The sequence below is a fragment of the Pelecanus crispus genome, chromosome 3, assembly GCF_030463565.1.
Source record: "Pelecanus crispus isolate bPelCri1 chromosome 3, bPelCri1.pri, whole genome shotgun sequence".
Classification (NCBI taxonomy): domain Eukaryota; kingdom Metazoa; phylum Chordata; class Aves; order Pelecaniformes; family Pelecanidae; genus Pelecanus; species Pelecanus crispus.
Window position 1 is genome coordinate 98120838 of NC_134645.1, and position 22699 is coordinate 98143536.

Sequence of the window (22699 nt, forward strand, 5' to 3'; positions counted from 1 at the left end):
CCCCTCAGTCCCAGTGGTTCCTCTTACTCCCATGTAGTTAGCGATAGGATGAGAGGAAATGGGCTCAAGCTGAGCCAGGGGAGGTTTAGGTTGGATATTAGGAAAAATTTCTTCACAGAAAGGGTGGTCAAGCATTGGAACAGGCTGCCCAGAGAGGTGGTGGAGTCACCATCCCTGGAAGTGTTCAAAAAACGAGTAGATGTGGCACTTTGGGACATGGTTTAGTCTAGTCTACCCTTGATTGGTTTAGTATGGACTTGGTAGTGTAGGTTAATGGTTGGATTGGATGATCTTAAAGGTCTTTTCCAACCTAAACGATTCTATGATTCTATGAAGTTAGAAAAAAACAGGGGAAAAAATGGCTTTAGCGATCTCAGTGGAAAAACTGTCCCTGGTTTAAACACAGCAAGGATTTCAACCATCATTTAGGTAACTTCTCTGGTCTAAATGAAAAAGCAAGTGGGCTGTTGTGACAACAGAATCATCAAAACCAAGAAAAATGTAACTATTCCTTTTGGATGAGGAACGATAATCTGGGACTTGAAGCAGTAAAATAAAATAAAAGCTCTGAAGTTTTGCTATGTAATGTGCATTTTCATTGAAAATAAAAATGTGTCTGTGCTGTTCATGGAAGTTTTTCAACCCTCATAATGTAAACAGATGTACATTGCTCCTTTGCTAATCAAGATAACATAAATCTGTTTCTGACAAAGGCAGGATCTCACCCCTCATCACTGCTCTTATTTCAGCTAATACACAGGGTTTAAAACTTAATTAGATGTACTTATGATTTAGTATATATCTTTTTTTTTCAGTTTTTCTTAAGAATTTGAATACATAACCCTATATGACTGTAGCATCAAAGCTAAAAGTTACAGTGATGATAAAAGTACAGCAAAATTCAATGAATACAAAGGTTAAAGTCCCAGTGCTTATATTAACTTTATGTAATGATAGATTATGAAATTTTCTATGCATATTTAAATGCGTAACAACATTTTTACATTATAAAGGGAAATTAATTTGATCAGAGACATCTTGAATTATTAATCTGTTAATATATTTTTCTCATCCTCAAAGTTATTGTAAAATAGATGAGATTTTTTTAAAAGAAGATCAGTGGTAAAGCACAGAAAAGGTTTAGTCCCATACTAATAAAATACGCTATGCATTTCCAAACTTCATCTTACAGAGATCAAGACAGTGGCAATGCGTCTCAGATTTTGGCTCATAAAATGCACGGACTGCTAGTCTTTACCACTGAGTTTATCTGCAATGATGGAGAATGCCAGAAAAATTCTGTATGTATGCAACACAGGAAGCAGTGCTAATAATATAGATACAAAGTAAATAATACCATAAATTACAACAACATAGCTGTTGGTACTGTCACAGATTTTCTACTTTAAACATCGTATTAAGAGGTATATTCCAAACACTGGAATCAGATGGATTATAAGAGATGTTTACTCATTGATCAGCAATCCTACCTTTCTGTTTCAGTTGCGGAGCCTTTCCTAGTTTGTTTTTGGCTGCTATATCTTTCCACTTTTCTGGACTGCCTGTGAAATGACATGTCAGAAAAGAAATAAACAAAGAAGAAAAAGAATACAAAAATATGAAGATTATATATTTATTAATGTATTGTAAAGCTAGTAACCGAAATGGTTGACAGATGAAAAAGTGACAACTATCTTCATGAACAGGGTGGTGATTCAAGATTAAAGACACATGGCCCTCATTAGGTTTGATTGAGGCTGATGGTGTGAGAGTTATGAGGTACCAAAACAGGGGAGATAACATTAATCCTGACTGAACGGTACAGCTAGATCCCACTTCACAGTCTCTATGTGATTAGAAACAATGCCTCCTCAGGGGCCTTTTAGTCCTCTCTTGACAGCATGAAAAACAAATGCAGAATAGACAGCAGGAAAAAAAAAATTGCAGAAAGGACCAGAAAATACTATTCAAATGTAACCTTTAAAAATTGCTTTTAAATCTAAATTTCAAAAGCAAAGCAAATACTGCATCATATCAGATTTAAATAATGCTGTATTAATAAAAACTTGGCTTCTCAAAAATCTCATTGTATTAAAACTTGTTAAAGGTTTTGAGAAACAGTTTGAAACAATTCTATTTTTTCTAGTCAATATAAGTTAGAAGTTTATTTCATTCCTTCAATCCTTTCCCACATAAATCTTTTCTAGAACTCATCTGACATTTGGATAGTGAGGCACTAGTTACCTCTGACAATCTAAGCATTTACTCTGATAGTAAATAAAAAAAATGAACAGTAATATGAGTCAAATGTAAGAAGGAAGGTAAAGCATGTTTCACCATTTTGACCCAGGACTATAAATATACTATGAAAATCTGCAAGTCTTGTGCGTTCCAAAATTTCCATTACTATTCATAATAATGTGAGCAGTTACAAATTAGGTTTACAAATTTAAATATCTGATAATTATCAATATATTTTAGATTTTTAGAATAAAATGTATACATAGTATTTCAGGAATGGTCAAAACCAGGGAGTGATGATTATTCATTGACAGACCAGAAATGTTGACAAACCCTAACTTGCATCTTACACCAGTGCAAGAAACATGTATAGAAACTTGCAATAATATAACCAATGTCATATATTAAGCCTTAAAAGAATTACTGTGGGCAAAACAAGTAGATAAAAATACTATTTAAAAAAATATATTTTCCCTTTAAACCTTTGTGGTTATAATGAGTAATGCAGTGCCTGAACTGGAAGATACCTAAACAGCTGTAACACAAAATTATACCTAAAGAATATAATCACAGTGGATTTTCATGATTTGTACCCAATATTTGATGAGCATTATATTGTGACACAGTATGCTCCACAACAAAGAAAATACGGCAGCAAAATACAAAATGCTTTTTGCATGAGCAGAGCTCATTATCTGATGCTTTCTGGGTTTTAAAAGAGTATCTTTTCTTACCACAGAATAATATCTCAGATTAAAAATCAAAATCCCCTTTGACCTCAAACGATTTTATCCAGATTTAATTTTTGTGTATTCTCATTACTGCTAATTTTTTTTTTTTTTTTTTTTTACCAGGACAAATACAAGGTGGATACACAGGGAAACACATATTAAATCCTGCAGCTTTACTTAAAACCTCAGGTTAGCAAAGTAAAGTTATAGTTAGATGCATTAAACACAGCAACATTATCACTCAAATGATGTCACTCTCTTCATTTTCTGTTTGGTTGGTTATGGGGCTTATTTTCCTCTTACTCCTTATGTCAGTTGCTTAGACCGTGGCATTACGTGCAATGGAGAAAAACAGCACATAGTGACTACGCTTTGTAGGACGGAAAAGCTGAGAGTAGGACATGCTTTCCTGTGAAAAGTGACAAAGTAATATAGAGCACTAGTGAGCTGAATACACTTATTTCTCTGCTCCCTGTGCCGTCCTTGCGAGCAGCACACATTAGAAGTATGTTTAAAATCACAATTTCCTTTCTGTTTCCTTCGTCTTGCTAAGATGATGCTATATGCAATTCCATATAGCTCAACAGCCTACTACAGCCCTCGCAGTCCTGGCTCAGCTTGAGCACACTGTGGGCATTGGCAGGTACACATTTACAGGTAGGCATCCTTTCATGCTCATATACAATATACGAAGAATGCACTGGGGATAAGAACACTCATGTCATACTCAAATTTACCTCTTAAATATACTTTATAGGGGATTAAATATTATCTATGACCAGCACATGCATATATATACTTATACATAAAAAGAGAAAAAAACTAAATATGTGAAAGTATTAATGCAGAGCATATGAAGAATATACTATAACCAATACCTCATTTACTTGGAACTATGATTTAGGTAAATAAGGATACCTCTGTGCTGCTCCAGGTTTAGCACTTAGGTGGTCTACACTGTCCTGTTTTGGAATGCAAGACTCCAGCGTCCTTGTTCTTCACAAAATTTGTAAACATGGATGTGAATTTGGACAGAATGAGCAGAAAGAGAGAGATGGTCACATGCAGTGAAGGTGGAAACATGCAGTCAAATATATGAACCAAAAGCATTAAGGCACTATCTGCTGAGAAAGGCTATATATCTTATTTCCCCATCTGTTGATTTAATCCATACACTTTAAGGAAACATTAAAATTTTTAGACATAATATCAACAATCTAAGATGCAATAAAGCAAAGAATGAAATCCACAACAATATTTTTAAAAACCTTTATACGCTACATGCTGAACAGCAGCACTGTGGCTTAATGGTTGCCATTATCCTTCTTGAGAATTAATCTATGGTATTGTTCATTAGATTAATGTATAAACCTATAGAGAACATCTTCCCTTAGGAATTTGAAAAATGCGTACTTTGTCATTATATTGTGAAATTCTCCTGAAAATGCAAGTAAATTTCATATATTTTGATGAAAACTTAATATTCTGTTGCCAGCCTGTCTGCTACAGTAATAATTAACAATTCAATAGCAAAGTAGAATAACTCGTTCAGCTTTTTTTTTTTTCTAAATTCAAATAAAGATCAGAATATTTCTTCATTTCTACATTATTTTAATTTCTGCTGAAGCTGTTTAAGAACCTCAGAATTTGTTCACAGCTTTCAATTTGGCATAAATATTATTAGCTTGTTGTTTTCTTTTTTTATGGAATATATGGAAATTTATTTTTTCTTGATAAGGTGTATCAATGTAAGACTTTTTTTCAAATATCAAATTTGGCTTTTAATGAGAAAACTCAGCAAAATTTGCAGACCACTAATAATCTAGGGTATGTAATAAATTTACATCTATACCTCCATTATGGTGAGGAAATGCTAAAATTCCTTTTCAAGCTCTTTAAGAGCTTCTGTCAGAACAAATCACTGATCAATAAGGTCTTGTTACATAGACAAGTACTATATATTATTTTATATACAGACAAGCTATTCTGTTCATGTTCCAATGACTCATGTGCCTCAAAATAATTATCACTGTTGAGTGTAAACAAAGTCTACACACAAATATAATAATATGCCTGTCAAAATCAAAAATTACTATTCTTAAAGTGACAAAATAACACTTTTATAAAATTCAGTGTCTAGCATTTAAAATGATTTATTACCGGCTTGTACAAGAGACCCCAGTGGTTTGCAGTGAGTTTTATTCATTTATGTAGCCTTAAAGCCATCAAGAATGTCATGTTCAATACTTCCTGATTTTTCCTGAAGATTTCTGAAAGGCTGGATCTGTGTGCTATGTGAGCTGGAAGGTCACAACTACTCTGAAGGCTTGGTGGCTCCTCACACTCATTCCTAGCACTTCAATTCATGTCTGGCAAAACTGCCTCCCTGATCAAGTCACGTATTATTGCTGGAAAGACAGGAAAGGATCATCCAGGCCAAATCGGTCTGCCACTGGCAGTGCACGGCACACATCAGGTTCTCTTTGTGAAAGTACAAGAAGGGTAACTGCTCTACAACTGGCTTCAGGATGACTCTTGGACAAGCGTTCTTACAGATGCATGCATGACCGCTAAAAGCTACTTCTCTTAACTGAAAGTATATGAGAATTAATTTTTTAAAAGGCTTATTTTATTCAGTCTTGGTTATATGCTGAAATTATATGCAGACTTCTCAAAAAGAACAGTCCGAATAAAATTCCCACCTACCATTAAATGCTCATCTTTCATTCTCCTTGGTTTTATCATCACTTACAACTTCAATTTCACAGTTGTCCAGTTACCAGAAAGTCTTTCACTTCAGACAGACTTTCTAATTCTCATTTCTAATATAAAACCCAAAAAACCTCCAAGCAATGATGCTATCAAATTCAAACAAAAATCTATTATTTAAAATGTCTTAAAGAAATACATACGAAACTAACACTGGTTGATACTAACCAAACACTTGTTAATTCTTAACACTGAAACAACATATAACCCATGTCTTCATCTTGCCAAGGTACATCAAGGAGTCACTTTTTCTGATATGGCAAGTGAAGAATTCCAGGATAACAAAAATCTTGCCAAGACCTTTACTAAAAATTATGTTAAGAATCATTATCAATAAATACAATGTTGCAAAAATGGAATTTAAATGATAAAAATTAGAAATAATGCATATGTCATATGTTTAAGAAATGTATTCAGAAATAGATCTTCTTGACTGCACCCTATTGCAATTTGGGCCAATTTGTGAGATAAATCTCGAATGTACTCAAATGGAGAGTTAGATGACATCTGTCAAACTCAATATGTGAAAATACAATCTGAAAGTGGTGATAGGCAGTTAGTTACCCCTGCTGATCCATCAGACACTCATTCCCCGACACCCACTACATCAGTTGTCAAATTGATACAGGCACATCTTAAAGTAACATAAATTGTAGAACTGAGTGGTGTTGGCCAACTGCAAAGCTATGGGAAATAATCAGAATGAATGTAAACTTAAAGAGTAGAAAACAAAGGTAAAGCACCTGTGATTACCTCACTGATAGTCTCTCTACAGACAAGGTGGACTATTATTTTATATTGGGCATGCAATGAAAAGAGCCCAACGTTCTCTGAACTTCTCTTAATCTGGGAGAAAGATCCTGGAACTGGGAGGCTGCAACCAGTCATCAGGATTGGGGTTAGCCTAAACGCCTTCTAGGTTCATCACTGACTGCATCACTGGGATTTGGTGACCAGATTCCCTACAAGACTTCAAAGCACTGATTTCATTAAGAAAATTAGACTGCTGTTTCTCCAACTCAAAATCTTCCCATATCAGATTCTATATCCTACAGATGCTTGACTGTAATGTTTGCTAACAGGTATCAGATGATTCAGTCTGTCTCCGCAAAACTTCGGCTGACATCAAAAGGCTTACAATCCTGCATCCTTAGATGGCAGTATTTAGATGAAAATCTCAATTCACTGATATGTGCTATGATTATAATTTAATTCTAAACACTTTGTTGACAACAAGATTTTATCAAGTCTGATCCACTAAAGTCAAAGACATTTTTTCCATCGACTTGAAAAATGGGAAGTGAAATTACTTAAAAATGCCTAAAACACACAAAGCAGATTTGTAAACTATTAATAGCTGTCCCATCAAAGGGATGCGTTGGTAAAATTTCTAGAAATGCAGTATCTGTAAGGAAGGACAATTTTGAAATAATTTAATTTAATTTATAATGCTGCTTTACTCAAATAAATAAAAGAAATGCTATCCAAACACAATTACACTCTTCCCACCTTGTATTAGTGGAATAAATCTAGTATCAAGCAAACATGACAAATTACAGTACAAATATAAGTACTGTGAATAGACTTCAGCAGAAGATAAGCACTAGCACTACAGTAACTGAGTTTTATCCATACAGCAGTCTTACAGTTTTAAGTAGAACTTATAAGAGTTTACACATGTATGGATTATTTACATGAACCATCTGTATCCTGTCATTTACTGTAACACAAAAAATCTGAAGGGAAAATTTAGAATTTGCATCTCAATAAAAATCATAATGTCTGCTTAACCCCCCTGCCCCAATCTATCTGGAAAAAAGTACCAAAAAATTACTACTGCCAAAGCAATAGAACACCAAACCTGATTTGAGTAGAAAGTTCATGACAAGAAAAAAACAAAGGTGATTCTTTTAATCATAGGTGGTATTCAGCATAAAACTTTATTTAAAGCACTGGTGTTTTTAACCAAAACCTACCTTGTTAGGAAAACCTGCTCCATGGAGACCATCCTGATTTAAGACAGAATTTATGAACAGTGCCAATTTTTACATACATCAACTAGCAAGCAAGCGTTACCAAGACCTCCAACATACCAGCTTGTGGATTTTTTTTTCCCCCTTAGTTTGTTAAAAAACGGGAAGAGACCCAACAAAAATAAAAATAAACACCTAGACAAGAACAGGCTCTACAACAAATATTTATCATGTTATAAAGCACCACAGTGAAAACACCACCAACATTTAAAGAAGCAGGTAAAAACAGACTAAAGAACATTAACACAGATGATGTTCTGTTGTATTAGACATCTTGTTTCATGGCTTGTGACCATTCAGGCAAACAGAAAACTTGAAAAGACATTAATTTCTAGGTGCTTTATAACAGTTCAACAAAATGCAGAGATGATATCTAAGCTGCTGTTTTATTTTGGGCTTCTAGAGGTTGTAAGCCTCTCTCTACACATATGCATACTTTTAAATTTCAGTATACTCCTCTGAGAGTGCAAGATGCAGTAAGCCACTTTTCAACTGGGAGGAGTTGACTGGTACCTGTCATCCTCCGGAGATGCATGCTGGATATGAATCCTGGGACTAGTAGGTCGTCTCCTCTCTAGGGAGGGGGACCATCTACCCCTGTTTGCCCATTCAATAAAACAGGAAAAAAATAGGATATTTAGTTTGTGATAGAATTAAATATATGGGGTTTGGGACTGGAAGAATACCCCAAAAAGTAATGAAATTGTGTCATTTAATTATTTTTTCTAGCAGTTTCTTAATTCCCAAGTATACTGTTCTTATGGCTGCTTACTGCAGAAACATTACAGCTGAAACAAACAGAATGTATGCCCAAAGATGCAGAATTTAGACTGATAAATCTTTTACATAGTGCACCATTAAGTTTTCAAATATTCTCAAATGCTAGACTATCTGAAAGCCTGTTATTTGCATAGAGAGTCATAATTCCAAACTAGAAGAGCTTTCCAAAAACCATATGACAGTCATTTTCTGTCGACTACTGGCTGGTATTTTGTTAAGCCCATCTCCCCTAGCTCTTTGCACTGACAAATGCATTCTCAGTAAAAATGTAGGACTATGAATTATAAGGCATAAAGTGACCCTTTTCTGGAACACAATGAGAGAGTAAAGGTAAATTAATTAGCTACAACTAAGCTACACACATTTGTGTACAAGTACTGGGGTAATTTTTTTCATTTAAAAATTGTGTGCAGCCAGCTTCCTCTTCTGTTCATCTCTCTGTATCCCTGCAGTACATGCCAGTAGATTATATTATATAATTAAATTTAACAAAAAGAACCTGAATTGCAAATGAAAACTGGTGTCTTACATGATTTTTTCCTTGAAAAAGCTCATTTAATTTAGAATAATATATACTATACTATAGACTGGTGTTGATTATTTTGTTGGGATGTTATGTGGTTATAATAGTACAAGTGTATGCATAACAATTTACAAAATCAAAATATACTGATTAATTTACAAACAGCAAAATGTTTACATAAACTCTGCATGACTACCTAATATTTCACTTTTTGAGGCATCCTTCCAGCCCATGTAATAAGGAAAAGGGTTTGATTTATGGAACATGCAAATAAAAAAGGTTTCAAGGAGATTAGCATCACTTGAACAGTTAGGTATATCTTTTAGAAGTTTAAAGAGGAAATAGGTTGTTAGTAGTTAGTTTCTTTTTCTCTCCAAAGCAAGAGTTAAAGAAAATGTTAATGCATCAGTGCACTCAGTCAAAGCCCTTAATATGCTGATATCCGCTATTAAACAGCATTTGATAGAATTAAGTAGGTCATGCAGTATGAACTTCGAGAACATGCTCTCTTTTGCTGAATTTTGAATGACCATGAGCCACAGTATAACACAGACAAACATGCAATAACCTATTCCTTTACATGGTTGAAAAGAACTGGAAACACAATACGTTGCATACCTAATGCAAACAGTTATTTTACTGTACATTATTTTAAATGTAAATGGTTATATTCAATGTAACTGTTAAAGGCATGCAATATAAACACCCAATACTTCAGACTTACTACAAAAACCTTAGAAAAATCAACATGAAATCAGGACAGGTCTTAACGGGATCAAGTGACAGCTCCAACTTCTCTGTTATCTATTTATGAGTAGGTAACAAGTAACTATTCAGGTTTGTATCTTGTTTAGGTGGTAGTGACCAGCTGACAGCAAACATCCTGAAGATCCTTGAAATGTTTTGATTGCTACTGCAGCAAAGCACCTCAGAAAAATCTAACACAACTGCTGGGCTACATTTTGCAGATATGCTGACCCTGTTGTACATGAACTAATCCTCGGGCTGTGCTCCTCAGTTTTAGTTGCTCAAGGTCTCCACTGACTAACATCTCAGGACCAAAGCAGTACCATACAAGCAGTACCAACCCGTACAACTGCTCTTGGGCTAACTGCTAATACACACAACAATTGCTCGCAGCACAAGAAACCTAGATGGTGAATAAAAGCCACACTAAGTATTATTAACGTGCTTTCCTGACGTGAGGCTGGGGGTTGCACACAGATTTCTCCATTGTAAAGAAACGGTACCCAACTTACAAGGAAAAAAAATAATCAGAAATTTTGAGTCACAGTGAAGGGGACAACCAAAAAAATCATACTAAAGGAACTAGTGACAGCAAAAAACATTTTCAATGGCATTAGAGGGTACTTATGACTATATTATAAACTAACATATGTCTTACAGATCATCACAGAAACTTCAACAAGATAACAATTTTGAACAGCTAGGAATAAATAGGAGGGGGGAAAAAAGCGGGAAAAGAAAAAGGCAGGCATTGTGCAACTGTATAGACATATTAGTAAGGGCTAGATCTTTTTGAGTATCCTAATGTATACTGTGCCAAAGAGAAATATATAGAATCATAGAATCATTTAGGTTGGAAAAGACCTTGAAGATCATCAAGTCCACCACTAAACCATGTCCCCAAATGCCACATCTACATGTCTTTTAAATACCTCCAGGGATGGGGACTCCACCACCTTTCTGGGCAGCCTCTTCCAACGCTTGACAACCCTTTCGGTGAACAAGTTTTTCCTAATATTCATTCTAAACCTCCCCTGGTGCAGCTTGAGGCCATCTCCTCTCGTCCTATTGCTTGTTACTTGGGAGAAGAGACCAACCCTCCTTTCAGGTAGCTGAAGAGAGCCATAAGGTCTCCCCTCAGCCTCCTCTTCTCCAGGCTAAACAACCCCAGTTCCCTCAGCCGCTCCTCATAAGACTTGCTCTCCAGACCCTTCACCAGCTTCATTGCCCTTCTCTGGACATGCTCCAGCACCTCAATGTCTTTCTTGTATTGAGGGGCCCAAAACTGGACACATGATTCCAGGTGCGGCCTCACCAGTGATGAGTACAGGGGGACAATCACCTCCCTGCCCCTGCTGGCCACACTATTCCTGATACAAGCCAGGATGCTGTTGGCCTTCTTGGCCACCTGGGCACACTGCTGGCTCATGTTCAGCCGGCTGTCAACCAACACCCCCAGGTCCTTTTCGGCCAGGCAGCTTTCCAGCCACTCTTCCCCAAGTCTGTAGCATTGCATGGGGTTGTTGTGACCCAAGTGCAGGACCTGGCACTTGGCCTTGTTGAACCTCATAGAATTGGCCTCGGCCCATCGGTCCAGCCTGTCCAGGTCCCTCTGTAGAACCTGTCTACCCTTGAGCAGATCAACGCTCCTGCCCAACTTGGTGTCATATGAAAACTTACTGAGGGTGTACTTGATCCCCTTGTCCAGATCATTGATAAAGATATTAAACAGAGCTGGACCCAGTACTGAGCCCTGGGGAACGCCACTTGTGACTGGCTGCCAAATGGATTTAACTCCATTCACCAGAACTCTTTTGGCCTGGCCATCCAGCCAATTTTTCACCCAGCAAAGAGTACACTTGTCCAAGCCATGAGCAGTCAGTTTCTCCAGCAGAATGCTGTGGGAAACGGTGTCAAAGGTTTTGCTAAAGTCCACATAGACAAAGTCCACAGCCTTTCCCTCATCCACTAACTGGGTCACCTTGTCATAGAAGGAGATCAGGTTGGTCAAGCAGGACCTGTCTTTCATAAACCCATGCTGACTGGACCTGATCACCTGGTTGTCCTGTACTTGCCATGTGGTGGCACTCAAGATGATCTGCTCGATAACCTTCCCTGGCACCAAGGCCTGTAGTTTCCCAGATCCTCCTGGCCCTTCTTGTAGATGGGCATCACATTTGCTAACCTCCAGTCAACTCGGACCTCCCTGATTAGGCAGGACTGCTGATGAATGATGGAAAGGGGCTTGGTGAGCACTTCAACCAGCTCCCCTCAGTACCCTTGGGTGGATCCCATCCAGCCCCATAGACTTGTGTGTGTCTAAGTGGTGTAGCAGATCGCTAGCCATTTCCCCTTGGATTATGGGGGCTTCATTCTGCTCCCCGTCTCTGTCTTCCAGCTCAGGGGGCTGGGTAGCTGGAGAACAACTGGTCTTATCATTAAAGACTGAGGCAAAGAACGCGTTAAATACGTCAGCCTTTTCCTCATCCTTTGTCACTACATTTCTACCCCCCAACATCCAATAAAGGATGGAGATTCTCCTTAGCTCTCCTTTTGTTGTTAATGTATTTATAGAAACATTTTTATTGTCTTTTACAGCAGTAGCCAGATTAAGTTCTAGTTGATCTTTGGCCCTTCTAATTTTCTCCCTGCATAACCTCACAACATCTCCTGAGTTGCCTGCCCCTTCTTCCAAAGGGTCATAAACTCTCCTTTTTTCCTGAGTTCCAGCCAAAGCTCTCTGTTCAGCCAGGCCAGTCTTCCTCCCCACCAGCAAGTCTTTCGGCATATGGGTACATCCTGCTCCTGCATCTTTAATATTTCCTTCTTGAAGAATGCCCAGCTTTCCTGGACTCCTTTGCCCTTCAGGACTGCCTCCTAAGGGACTCTGTCAACCAGGCTCCTAAACAGGCCAAAGTCTGCCCTCCAGAAGCACAAGGTAACAATTCTGCTGACCCCCCTCCTTACTTGAATGATTATGTTCTGTACCAAACCACTTCATTTACCAAAAAGTTTTGGCAGGGCTCTGTCAGGGCAAGGTCAGTTTGCCAGTCAAGTTATACAGACTTTCCTTGCTCAAATGATGTAGGTTACAGCAGGAGAAAAGGAATGGGGTTTTTTTTGGTTCTGTTTTTGTTTTACTGCAACTAACAAGACATATACGCCAAAATCATATACACTGCTGAAAGTATGTGGGTCAACACAATGACTTTTACTGGCAAAGCAGCATCTTAAAAACAGTAATTATTCCAAACATCCAAATGACAAGATGTTATACAGAGATTAAGGATCAAAACCATTTCCAATAAATCATTAACACAGAGAAACAGGGCTCTACTGTCTATCAGTTACACACGGCGAATACCATTTTGTTAAAAAAGGTCAAGTGGACCATTTTAACTCTTGATCCCAAATGCAATCTAATTTATACCCTCCGAGACAAAAGGTTGGAGAGAATGAGTAGAAAGAATTTTCCATAGGTAAGTATACTTATAGTTTTGTTGAGGAAAATATGTAATGCCACATTTAGAAGTCTAACTTTACACTTTGAGGACTAAAAGGCTAAATTTGTAAATAAAATATACAATTCCATTGGGGGGTGGGGGGAAGGAAACACCTTGAAAACAACTAACAATACCTTCAACATAGGTCCCTCAAATTTAACAATCATAAAGTGGTGCTGTACAGACTGGACAAAACCATACAGTGTTTCTCCACTACAAGCAGGACCAACTACGCCTGACAGATATATGTTTAATCTCTTCTTAGGCAGTCTCCAGTAATGAAGTCTAGACAACCTTTTCCATATCGTCTGTTACAGTGTTTCATCACACTAGCCTTCAAAAAAGCTTTCCTACTATTTAAGATGAACCTATCTTACTTCATTTTAAGTCACTTATTCTCATCTTGTCCACACATACACAAAATGCTTTCTACATACCTTTAACTTAATTCTGTGTTCTTCAAACTAAAGACTCCTCTGTCATTACACACAACTGATCATTAACCTCACACTGAAGTGTAAGCAGATACATTCAACAGTGGAGAATGAAATCGAAAACTAGCTTCCCCCAAAACAAAAGATTAATTTGGTGTTTCTTATACATTAAATATAACAACTTCCTCCAAAAATTGGGCTGTATTGGAAAAACATCTCTGAAGAAAAAAAATGCATGCTGGTAATCCTTTGACAGAGCCACACAGATCTTCTAATTTGCAACAAAACCATCATGGAAATTTTGAACAATAATTTAATGAAAAAGAGCTTTTCTACACCCCCATGAAGGACCCCAAATCAAAAGCACCTATTTAGTCACTATTTAGGACTTCTAAAAGTAAAGACATCCAAGTTTCATAGTGATGGACAATTTTTCTGGGTCAGGCCCATGGAAGAACTGGCAAAACCTCTGTTTATCAGAGGCCATTAACACAGACTAAACACTTCTCTTTATGAGGAGGCTCATGAAAAATGCTGCAGATTCTGTTCAGTGCCCATTGGACAGAGGTTGCTGAAGAAGGTTTATGAAGACATAATAGATCTAGTTAACATCAGTGACAGGTTTAGTTTTGAGTATAATATTCTAACCAGGTAGTTTACAGTTGCCAGCTTCCATTTCATTGAATATTTAACTTGTTGGGTGGCATCTTGAAATAGATGAATACAGATGTATATATCTACACACTTAGTTATTAATATGATGCTACAATAATTTTTTGAACATCTAGAATGGTATCCTGTATTTCATTCTGAGTGGCATTATTTCTGTCATACTTTTTTTGGATAACCATATACATTTTATCTATGGTATCTTGAGCTTGACCTGAAAAAGGTATGAACTATTGCAGATCTATCTGAGATATCTCAGCGGAACATTAGTCACTCCTCTGCAACAAGGGCACAACTTGAGAAGCAAGGTCCAGTCAAGGAACAATGGGAAGTGAGGAGAAGGGAAAGGGAAATTCCACAAAAAAAAAAAAACCCAAGAGAAACATTATCTCAAGAGAAAAGTACGTTGATATTGCCTTTCTTCACAGGTCCTCTCCCATGATAATGAAAGTGATGCAACTGTTTTAATAACCACATTGTGGGTTGACTGACAAAGTAACTTTGCATTAACTGCCACACTAGTATGTATTGCACAGATGAAATTATAATTCCACTATATTCCCACTCAATGGGAGCCTATTATTGCCTTTAGTGAAGCTAAAATCTAGTCTAAAACGGTATAATTCTTAGCCAAAAACACAGGTGGTGATGAAAAATTCCCTTGTGGAACAATCCCATCTGTCAAAAACACCAATAGTATTTGGTTCACCTAAGGTTTTTAACCAAGCTATTGTAATATTAAAAATTCAGAAAGCATCCATAAAATGCCTGCACAATGTATGTGACACAACAATATTTCATTTAAATTGCAAACATGTCTTCTTAAGACTTATGTGAGCCTTAATATAATGTCACAGAATGGAAAAAAGCTTAATGCAGTGATTTGCCTTGTAATTGCAAAAGCAGATGCAGCAGATTAGATTAAGGAAGCAATGAAGTTTGGCTGTTTTGTAGAAAATATGTCACGATACAAACTACAGTTCTGGTTTGAAATTTGAGTTTTGTCATATAATTTATAAATTATGTCACCGCCTTATTAGCAGTCCACAGAACAGGCAAGAAACAAACGTAATACTTTTTAGCAAATGATGATGAAGATTAACAACCAAGTTGCCAAAATACTTAACACTGCAATGCTATTATCAGCATACTGAGGACTTTTGTAAACAATGACATCAGCTTGAACTAAAACAAGGAAAGAAGCCAGAAGCGGTTATAAACTCCAACACACAATTTACGACATACATGAATATAGGAGCAAAAATGTCTACAAATACCAAAGCAGACATGAATGTACAAGAATGTAGAGTACTCGTATGAAGAAAAACAAAACTGATAAAGATCACCAGCACAGATGACAAGAAATTCATAAGTTTTTATTTTATACCTTTCTCGTTCTGGTGAATGCAAACTAGTATCTGGTCTCAAGCAGTTGGTACTAGCACTCCTAGCCCTGTCAAGGGAGGGCTGTAGTTCACTAGTGCCAGTGCATTGCATCCAATGGTAGAAGAGAAAGAAAAAGAAAACAAAGAAAGGAATACAATGTTAGATATTAACTCATAAAATAATGCTCTCTTTACAGAAAATGTAGAATCACAATGATTTAATTAAGGAAAACGTAAAAGAGCTGACTGGATGACAGTGCAAAGATTTGTTTAGAAAATAAAAGCAAACAAAAGACTGCTAGAAATTTTTAGCTAGGATTGTTGAAATGTTTAAAACTGAATGAGACAGAAAAACATCCGCTTGTAAGAAAGTGGAATGAGAAATACCAAACAATAAATTTAAATCCTTATTAACAGCAGTAAATCTTAGGCCAACATAAAAGGATGTGATACACTACATATTATGTGAAATCACTTTACAGTGAAGCTCTTTTATTTTGCAGATCCATATGAGATACCAAACAGGAGGGGGGAATTAAATCTTCAGTTTCTTACCTAACCAGTAGATCATCTCCAAATTTCGGTATTTGTGAATTAAGGCAATCACGAAGGAGTGAAATATCCTGTCTAATCACTGATTTGGTCTTAGCACATGCAGGAAGAGTTGAGCTTTGTAAATAAAATTTATTTAAACAAAATGAAAATAAAATGAAAATAAAATGAAAATAAATGTGATGTAATCAAAATCATATATATAAACAAAAGAATGTAACAAAGAAAAACATGCAACATGTAATTTTAACAGTGAAGAAAACTACCTAATACAAAGTGGGGTTTTGTTGTGGTTTTTTTTTTTTTTTTCCCAATGTAGGGGTTAATTTAGACAGTTATATGAAGTTATTTTAGGATTATATCCCTTAACTCTCAGTTATAAATACTGTATGAAACTTTTTGTTTTATTTATTTAACAAGGCAAGACTATTACTTTTTTAAAAAGGAACTAACTACTTAAAGTGGACTCTAAACACTTCTTACCTGTATAGGTTCCAATGAGTACCATTTTCTAGTAAATGCATCTTGGGTGGTAATGTTTTATAGTGCCTAACAGAATTTCTTGAATGTGGTAGAACAGAAAAGAAAACAGAACATAAAAACATGCCAGAAATAAAAAGACAGGTAAAGGTAAGGCACGACAGACTAGAACGTAAAATAAGTGCATAATATTCTACTACATTTAACAGCTGTTTTTCTCAACTCAACTACTGCAACAGGTATCTGGGGGACAAATTTTTGTATTTACGCTTTTGTTAATACAGTCCATGAGCACATGACAATACTAGTACAGCTCATTTTTTTCTCCATGTAATGAAAGTAACCTGAATTCCATTTTTAGATATTTTAAATTTAGATATTTAAAATATACAAGCTGTTGTAAAGGATGTTATTAAACTTGCTGTTTATTTCTCTCAGTAATGCCTTATTCAGACCTACAGAGACTTTAACCTCTTCAGAGGCTAAACATGAAAAGCTTGCTAAAACAGTGATATATAGCATCACAAATTAAATTATAGATGTATTAGTATCTGGTATTTTTGAATGTGGCAGTCTTTTTGAAGTGGTGTATCAGCTTCAAAATCTAACAGTAATGAAATGCTATTAATACTAAGCTAATTAAAAAAACTAGGAGACCTACTACATCAGCCAGCCCAGCAGCACAGCTGTTCTGAGATGCTGTATGACAACTGTCTCATATCATCAGTACGGGAGATTTTAGAACCGGAAATGTTTGCTTTATTATCCAGCTCTACCCAAGGAACAAGGGAGAAATTTCAAGGCAGACAGAGGCTGCTGAATGGGAATCATTGCCATTTAATGGTTAAGGGTTACTAATCAAGTTCTAACAATTTTCCACATGCCCTACCAGGACAGAGCTGTGGTGCTATTAGCAGAAGGACCAGCACCCTTGAGGATTTTACAGTTTCAAGAACAGTCTGTCCCAATAGGACATTTTGATTCCTGTTAAAGCTTGGACCTAGGCACAGCAGACCAACATTACAAGCCTGGCTCTGTCACAGACAGAAGAAACAACTCTCTGCCTGGAAACCCTAGTGTTTGTAAAACCCTGAAAAAAACAGAGGAGCTTTGACCCTTATACAGGTTTAGCGGTCATCACTGCTGACATCTCTACCAGAGGTCACTGTGACATTGCAAAGCTGGAATAAAGGTATGGTTGTCCATCAGGTCAACCCTGGCATACTAGCAGGTATTACCAATCAAAGTGTGTGTGACCTAAGACACGGACGGTGACCACCCAAGGTCTATGGCATAGGTACACATGTCCTTTCACCATTTCTGCTATTAGTTAATAACAGCATACAGACGGACAGGACGGACAGCTAGGACTAGTATTATTCTAAACTGGTGTATAAAACTAACCATATATCTTAACTTCATAGCTTGGACTATCTCACATTAATATTTCTTTCATTTAACATGAAACCCTTAACACTTCTCCATTTTAAGCTGAAGCTGTCTCAACAATTAATTAAAACATTATGCATCAAGGTGTCTAGAAAACAAGGATAATATTTCTAACATGAATAAATGTCAGGCCACTACAAATGAGAAAGGACAAAAGATGGCAACCAATGCGCAGTCCAAATTTTTGTTCAACTGGTTTTTGAGACTATTCAGTCAAGGACGGATTATTGGCAATTTTCTGGGTATTATTCAAACTTGGATTAGGCTGTATAAGCCTCAGAGTTAAATTTAAAAAAAATGAACTTATTCTCTTCTATTGCCCTTATATTCACCTTCAATACATTATTAAAAGTACCATTCTGCTTTATAGAATACCATTACTGTTACTTTAAAGGGGTGAATTTGTTACTTTTCTTGATCATAAAAAAATAATAGCAATAATTAGAATAAGGAAAAAGGCAAGAAAGGGCTGTATCTCTGAATTCAGTGTAGCTCTTACTTAACTCTATTGCTGCCCATGCACAATTTTTAGCCAGTTAACTGGCCAGACTGATTAGTAGATTTGTAAAACTACTGGAAATCTATAGTAGCTGGGCAAAGTGCATCAAAAGTGGATAATACAATCTTTACTTCGTGAACTAAGTGAGAATTTCAGCACTGTCATTGAAGAATTCTAATGAAAATTATAATCTTTAAGAGGAAAAGGAAAAAGCATAGAGCTGGGGACAAGGAGCAGGGTGAAGCTATATAAGATGCAGCAGAAAGAGAAAGGCCATGGGAAGGAGGCAGTAAAAATTGCTACTATATGACAATAAACTGACATAAAATAACAGGGAGTGAAATAAATTATTAACCTTTAAATCCTAAAATGTTTAGGAAAAAGCTTTTTTAGCCAAAGTGTGAGAATGAAACTCTTTCTAATGATTATGAAAAGTTAAATTTTAATTTAACAGCTTCACTGATGCACAGATTTTTTTTGAAAGTTTTTGTATTTATTTATTTACCTTTATACTATTGTGGCTTGTAACAGAACCCTATCACAGCATCTTTGATGTGGTTTCAAATTCGATGAAGAGAATTAAAGAAACCCAAAGCATATTAAAAAAACCTGCTCTGTAGGGGAAAATCCTACACCAAGCAAATAAATAAGTACATTAGACAACATGGTTTTAAAAGTTTGATGGTTTTAAACATACAGCACTGACATAAAACTTTTAGCAACACCCAGATTCTGAAAGAAAAAATGGTTAACTACTTCAACTTCAATCTACATTTTTACTGACTCTAACTGGAAGATTTTCTATACAATCTGACATGTATTTTTAACAAGGTTAACAGACGTGGTGAAAAAAAGGCGGGGGCAGAGTTGGATTTGTTAGATAAAGATATCTTGGTCCTGTTTAGTTTCACAACATTGGGAAGTGCTGAGACAGGGACCTCCAAGCTTTGGAACGAGAGATTAATGAAGACTGAAGATGAGCCCAAACTACAAAGTTTATGCCTCGATCTAATTTATAGCACAATTTGTAGATGAAAAAACAAGTCATACGAGACCCCTCCTATCTAGGGTTCCCAATGAGCCCTCATTAATCACTGTTCTTTCCTCTGCAAGTGACCAAAATCAGCATGCAGCATGAGATTAGGTGTCACAAGTAAAGACTGTTGGCTTGTGCATGGTTATAATATAAACATAAAAACGCAAATAAAAGAAAACATAAAAAGAACTAAAAAGGAATGTTTGAAATTATAACTACACTGTCATGCATTAGGAGATCAGGGCTTCTGCAACTAGACAGAAAATCCACCACAAAACACAACTGCAAAACCAGAATTTCTTCAACTGCTTTAATCCTTACTACTGAAGTTCACAAACATATATACACATTTCGATCTGAATTAAAATGAACAAAAAAGGACAACTGACACCTGGATCACAACATACTAGGAAGTTCTTTACTTACTGGGACCAAATACCGCTACGGAAAAAAGTCGGGCACACAAAGTATAGACAACTAACCAGATGTGTTCATGATTACCGAATTCCTGTATTTACCTGATGGTATGTAGGCACTCTGCACTTCTTCCTCGTTTTGCTCTGGGCAGCATAAGAAGCTCACTGCACAGACAGGATGGGTGGTGAGTGAAACAGATATAATTATGAAGCATTAGATGACATGGGTTATGCCAATGATAAGCAAATGAAAACATAAAAAGAAACAAGAAGCTTCTACTCAGATAGATAGTCTGATAATGTTCAAACCCAGACTGCACTTCTCAAAGAATATGAGCCAAAAAATGCCTGTGATAACCACATTTTCAAAAATTCCTTTTAGCGTGGCACCTAATTTTGTGGGATTTCTCCTTTTAAAATTCAGAAGTACTGTTTCAGAGCCCTTCATGACAAAAGGAATCCATAAACGAGCTACATTTCTCTAATCACCTCCTTTCTCATGAAGAAATACTTTAGAAAAAAAAGAATGATGTTTGTTTTGTTTTTTTTTTCCTTCCTAAGACACAAAAACATACGTGAAAAAGCAGGGAGGATTTGCTACTACTTTACTGCAAATTGGTTTATGGGAAGAGTAACCTGCAACCCTTTCAGGAAAAACAAAAATGTATGTTCACTGGAAATATTACGTTTGGACATATATAAATTCTGATTCATAGCTCTTGACAGTATTTTGTAATGCAATCCTAAAGAAACAAAAAAATTGCTAATCAGCCATTAGAATTTTGTTTCTTATTGTTTCCAATTGAGAAAATAGGCCATCTATTCTATTTTTCATTTAATGTAACCAAACACGTGCTACAGCCAGCAAGATGGTAAAATTAATACATATTTATGCCTATGGTAAATATGACTATGATATGAAATATCCCTTGAATTAATCTTGTAGTTTAATGCACTTCAACACAGCCAGAAAAGCCAAGCCCCAAACCTCCTAATTATCTTAAATATGAAATAAAAGCTAAACTTCATGGAAACATGCTACTTTAAAATAAGCAGGGAATCATATGAAGTACTATGGTGACAAAGAGAGAAAAGATTACAAAATAGATAAAGCAGCAGTTGTTCAATGTATTTTGTGCTTCATGCCGTTATAAAATGACCCATTTAATTGATGCAGTATAGGTAATATTTATCTAAAACTCTAAACTGGGCAGCTTGAAATAATGGCTTGTGAGTCACATGTGAGATTTAACTTTGCATCTGGAACCACTAGCCTGATTTTGATGCAACAAAATGTATTAAAGGTGAACTGAATTGTTTTTTTTTTTTTTAAGCAAAATTTCCATTCATAAGCTCAGAGGACTTACAGAATTTATATGCAGGTTTCCAAATTACAAATAAATATGCATTTTAGGAAAAAAGTTACCATTTTCTTAAGAGTTGTGAAGTAGATGCAAAGATCACATTAAAACATAGGGTACTTCATTAATATTTACTCTAATATTTATTATTTTGCTAAGCCAAAGAATATTTATTGTAATTGGTCCATGGCAAACAATAATATAAAATTCATCCAGAAAAGGGATATAAAATAGCAAATCCACCATGAAATCTTCAAGTTAAAAAAAACCAAAGCAAAATAATCCATCACAGTAGATTACCAATAATATAAGAAGATACTCACAGTTCTATTATAAATTAAGACTGGTTTGGAAACATTTAAAATAAAGATTATTATTCTAAACCAAGTGTTTTCTAATGTGAGTATTTTGGTACTCACATTAACAGATTTTATTTAGGAATTAAAGAAACACTAAAAAAAAGAAAAAGGTGTCATGTCCTTGTAAATTGGATGATGATCCTAAATTCAGAGCAAAGTATACTGCTTAGCTAGATTTCCGAATAAAAAGCATTTCCTAACAGATTTTTATATATATACACACACATACACATGTGTATGTTTGTATATAAATATTTATAAAAAAGGTAAGGTGGACAAATCAGTTCCACGGGAAATTTATCACACCAGATGCTTTAGTAAGAGACTATAATAACTCTTTTTACAAAGATCTACTCAGAATATTCAATATTAATTTGGGACCAATAACAGATCATTGAGAAAATGATCAAAAATAATCAGTAACTGCAATTTCTGCTATGTAACTTTCAAACCAAGTTTATGTTAGGTGTCTACATGAATGTACTTCTCTAGATGAAGGGTTCAGTAAACGAACAATGCGTAATACTTGTACTGCTTTTGATACTAATACATAACACTAAATAAAGATTTTCTTTAAACCCTTGGATGGTATAGAGAATCTTCCTCAACAAAAGCTGGTTTTGATCTTTCCTATGCTGCTGCTCTTATGTACTGAAAGACAGTGAAACCTGCAAGAGTTAAACAATCTCCACAACTGAATAAATCTGGGGGAAAGATGAAAAGCAAAGCAGG

General features: G+C 35.9%; 1 protein-coding gene across 1 annotated transcript in view; it reads right to left on the minus strand.

Moving 5' to 3' along the window:
* The window catches only part of LOC104038321 (regulating synaptic membrane exocytosis protein 1), a 190511-nt gene that overhangs the window by 102585 nt on the left and 65227 nt on the right, over nt 1–22699 (minus strand). The window contains exons 15-19 of the mRNA XM_075707731.1: nt 20350–20412; nt 16851–16928; nt 16371–16484; nt 15818–15907; nt 1491–1562 (exon numbers count right to left, since the gene is read on the minus strand). Coding sequence (XP_075563846.1) covers nt 1491–1562; nt 15818–15907; nt 16371–16484; nt 16851–16928; nt 20350–20412 — 417 coding nt within the window. The remainder of the gene's footprint in view (nt 1–1490; nt 1563–15817; nt 15908–16370; nt 16485–16850; nt 16929–20349; nt 20413–22699) is intronic.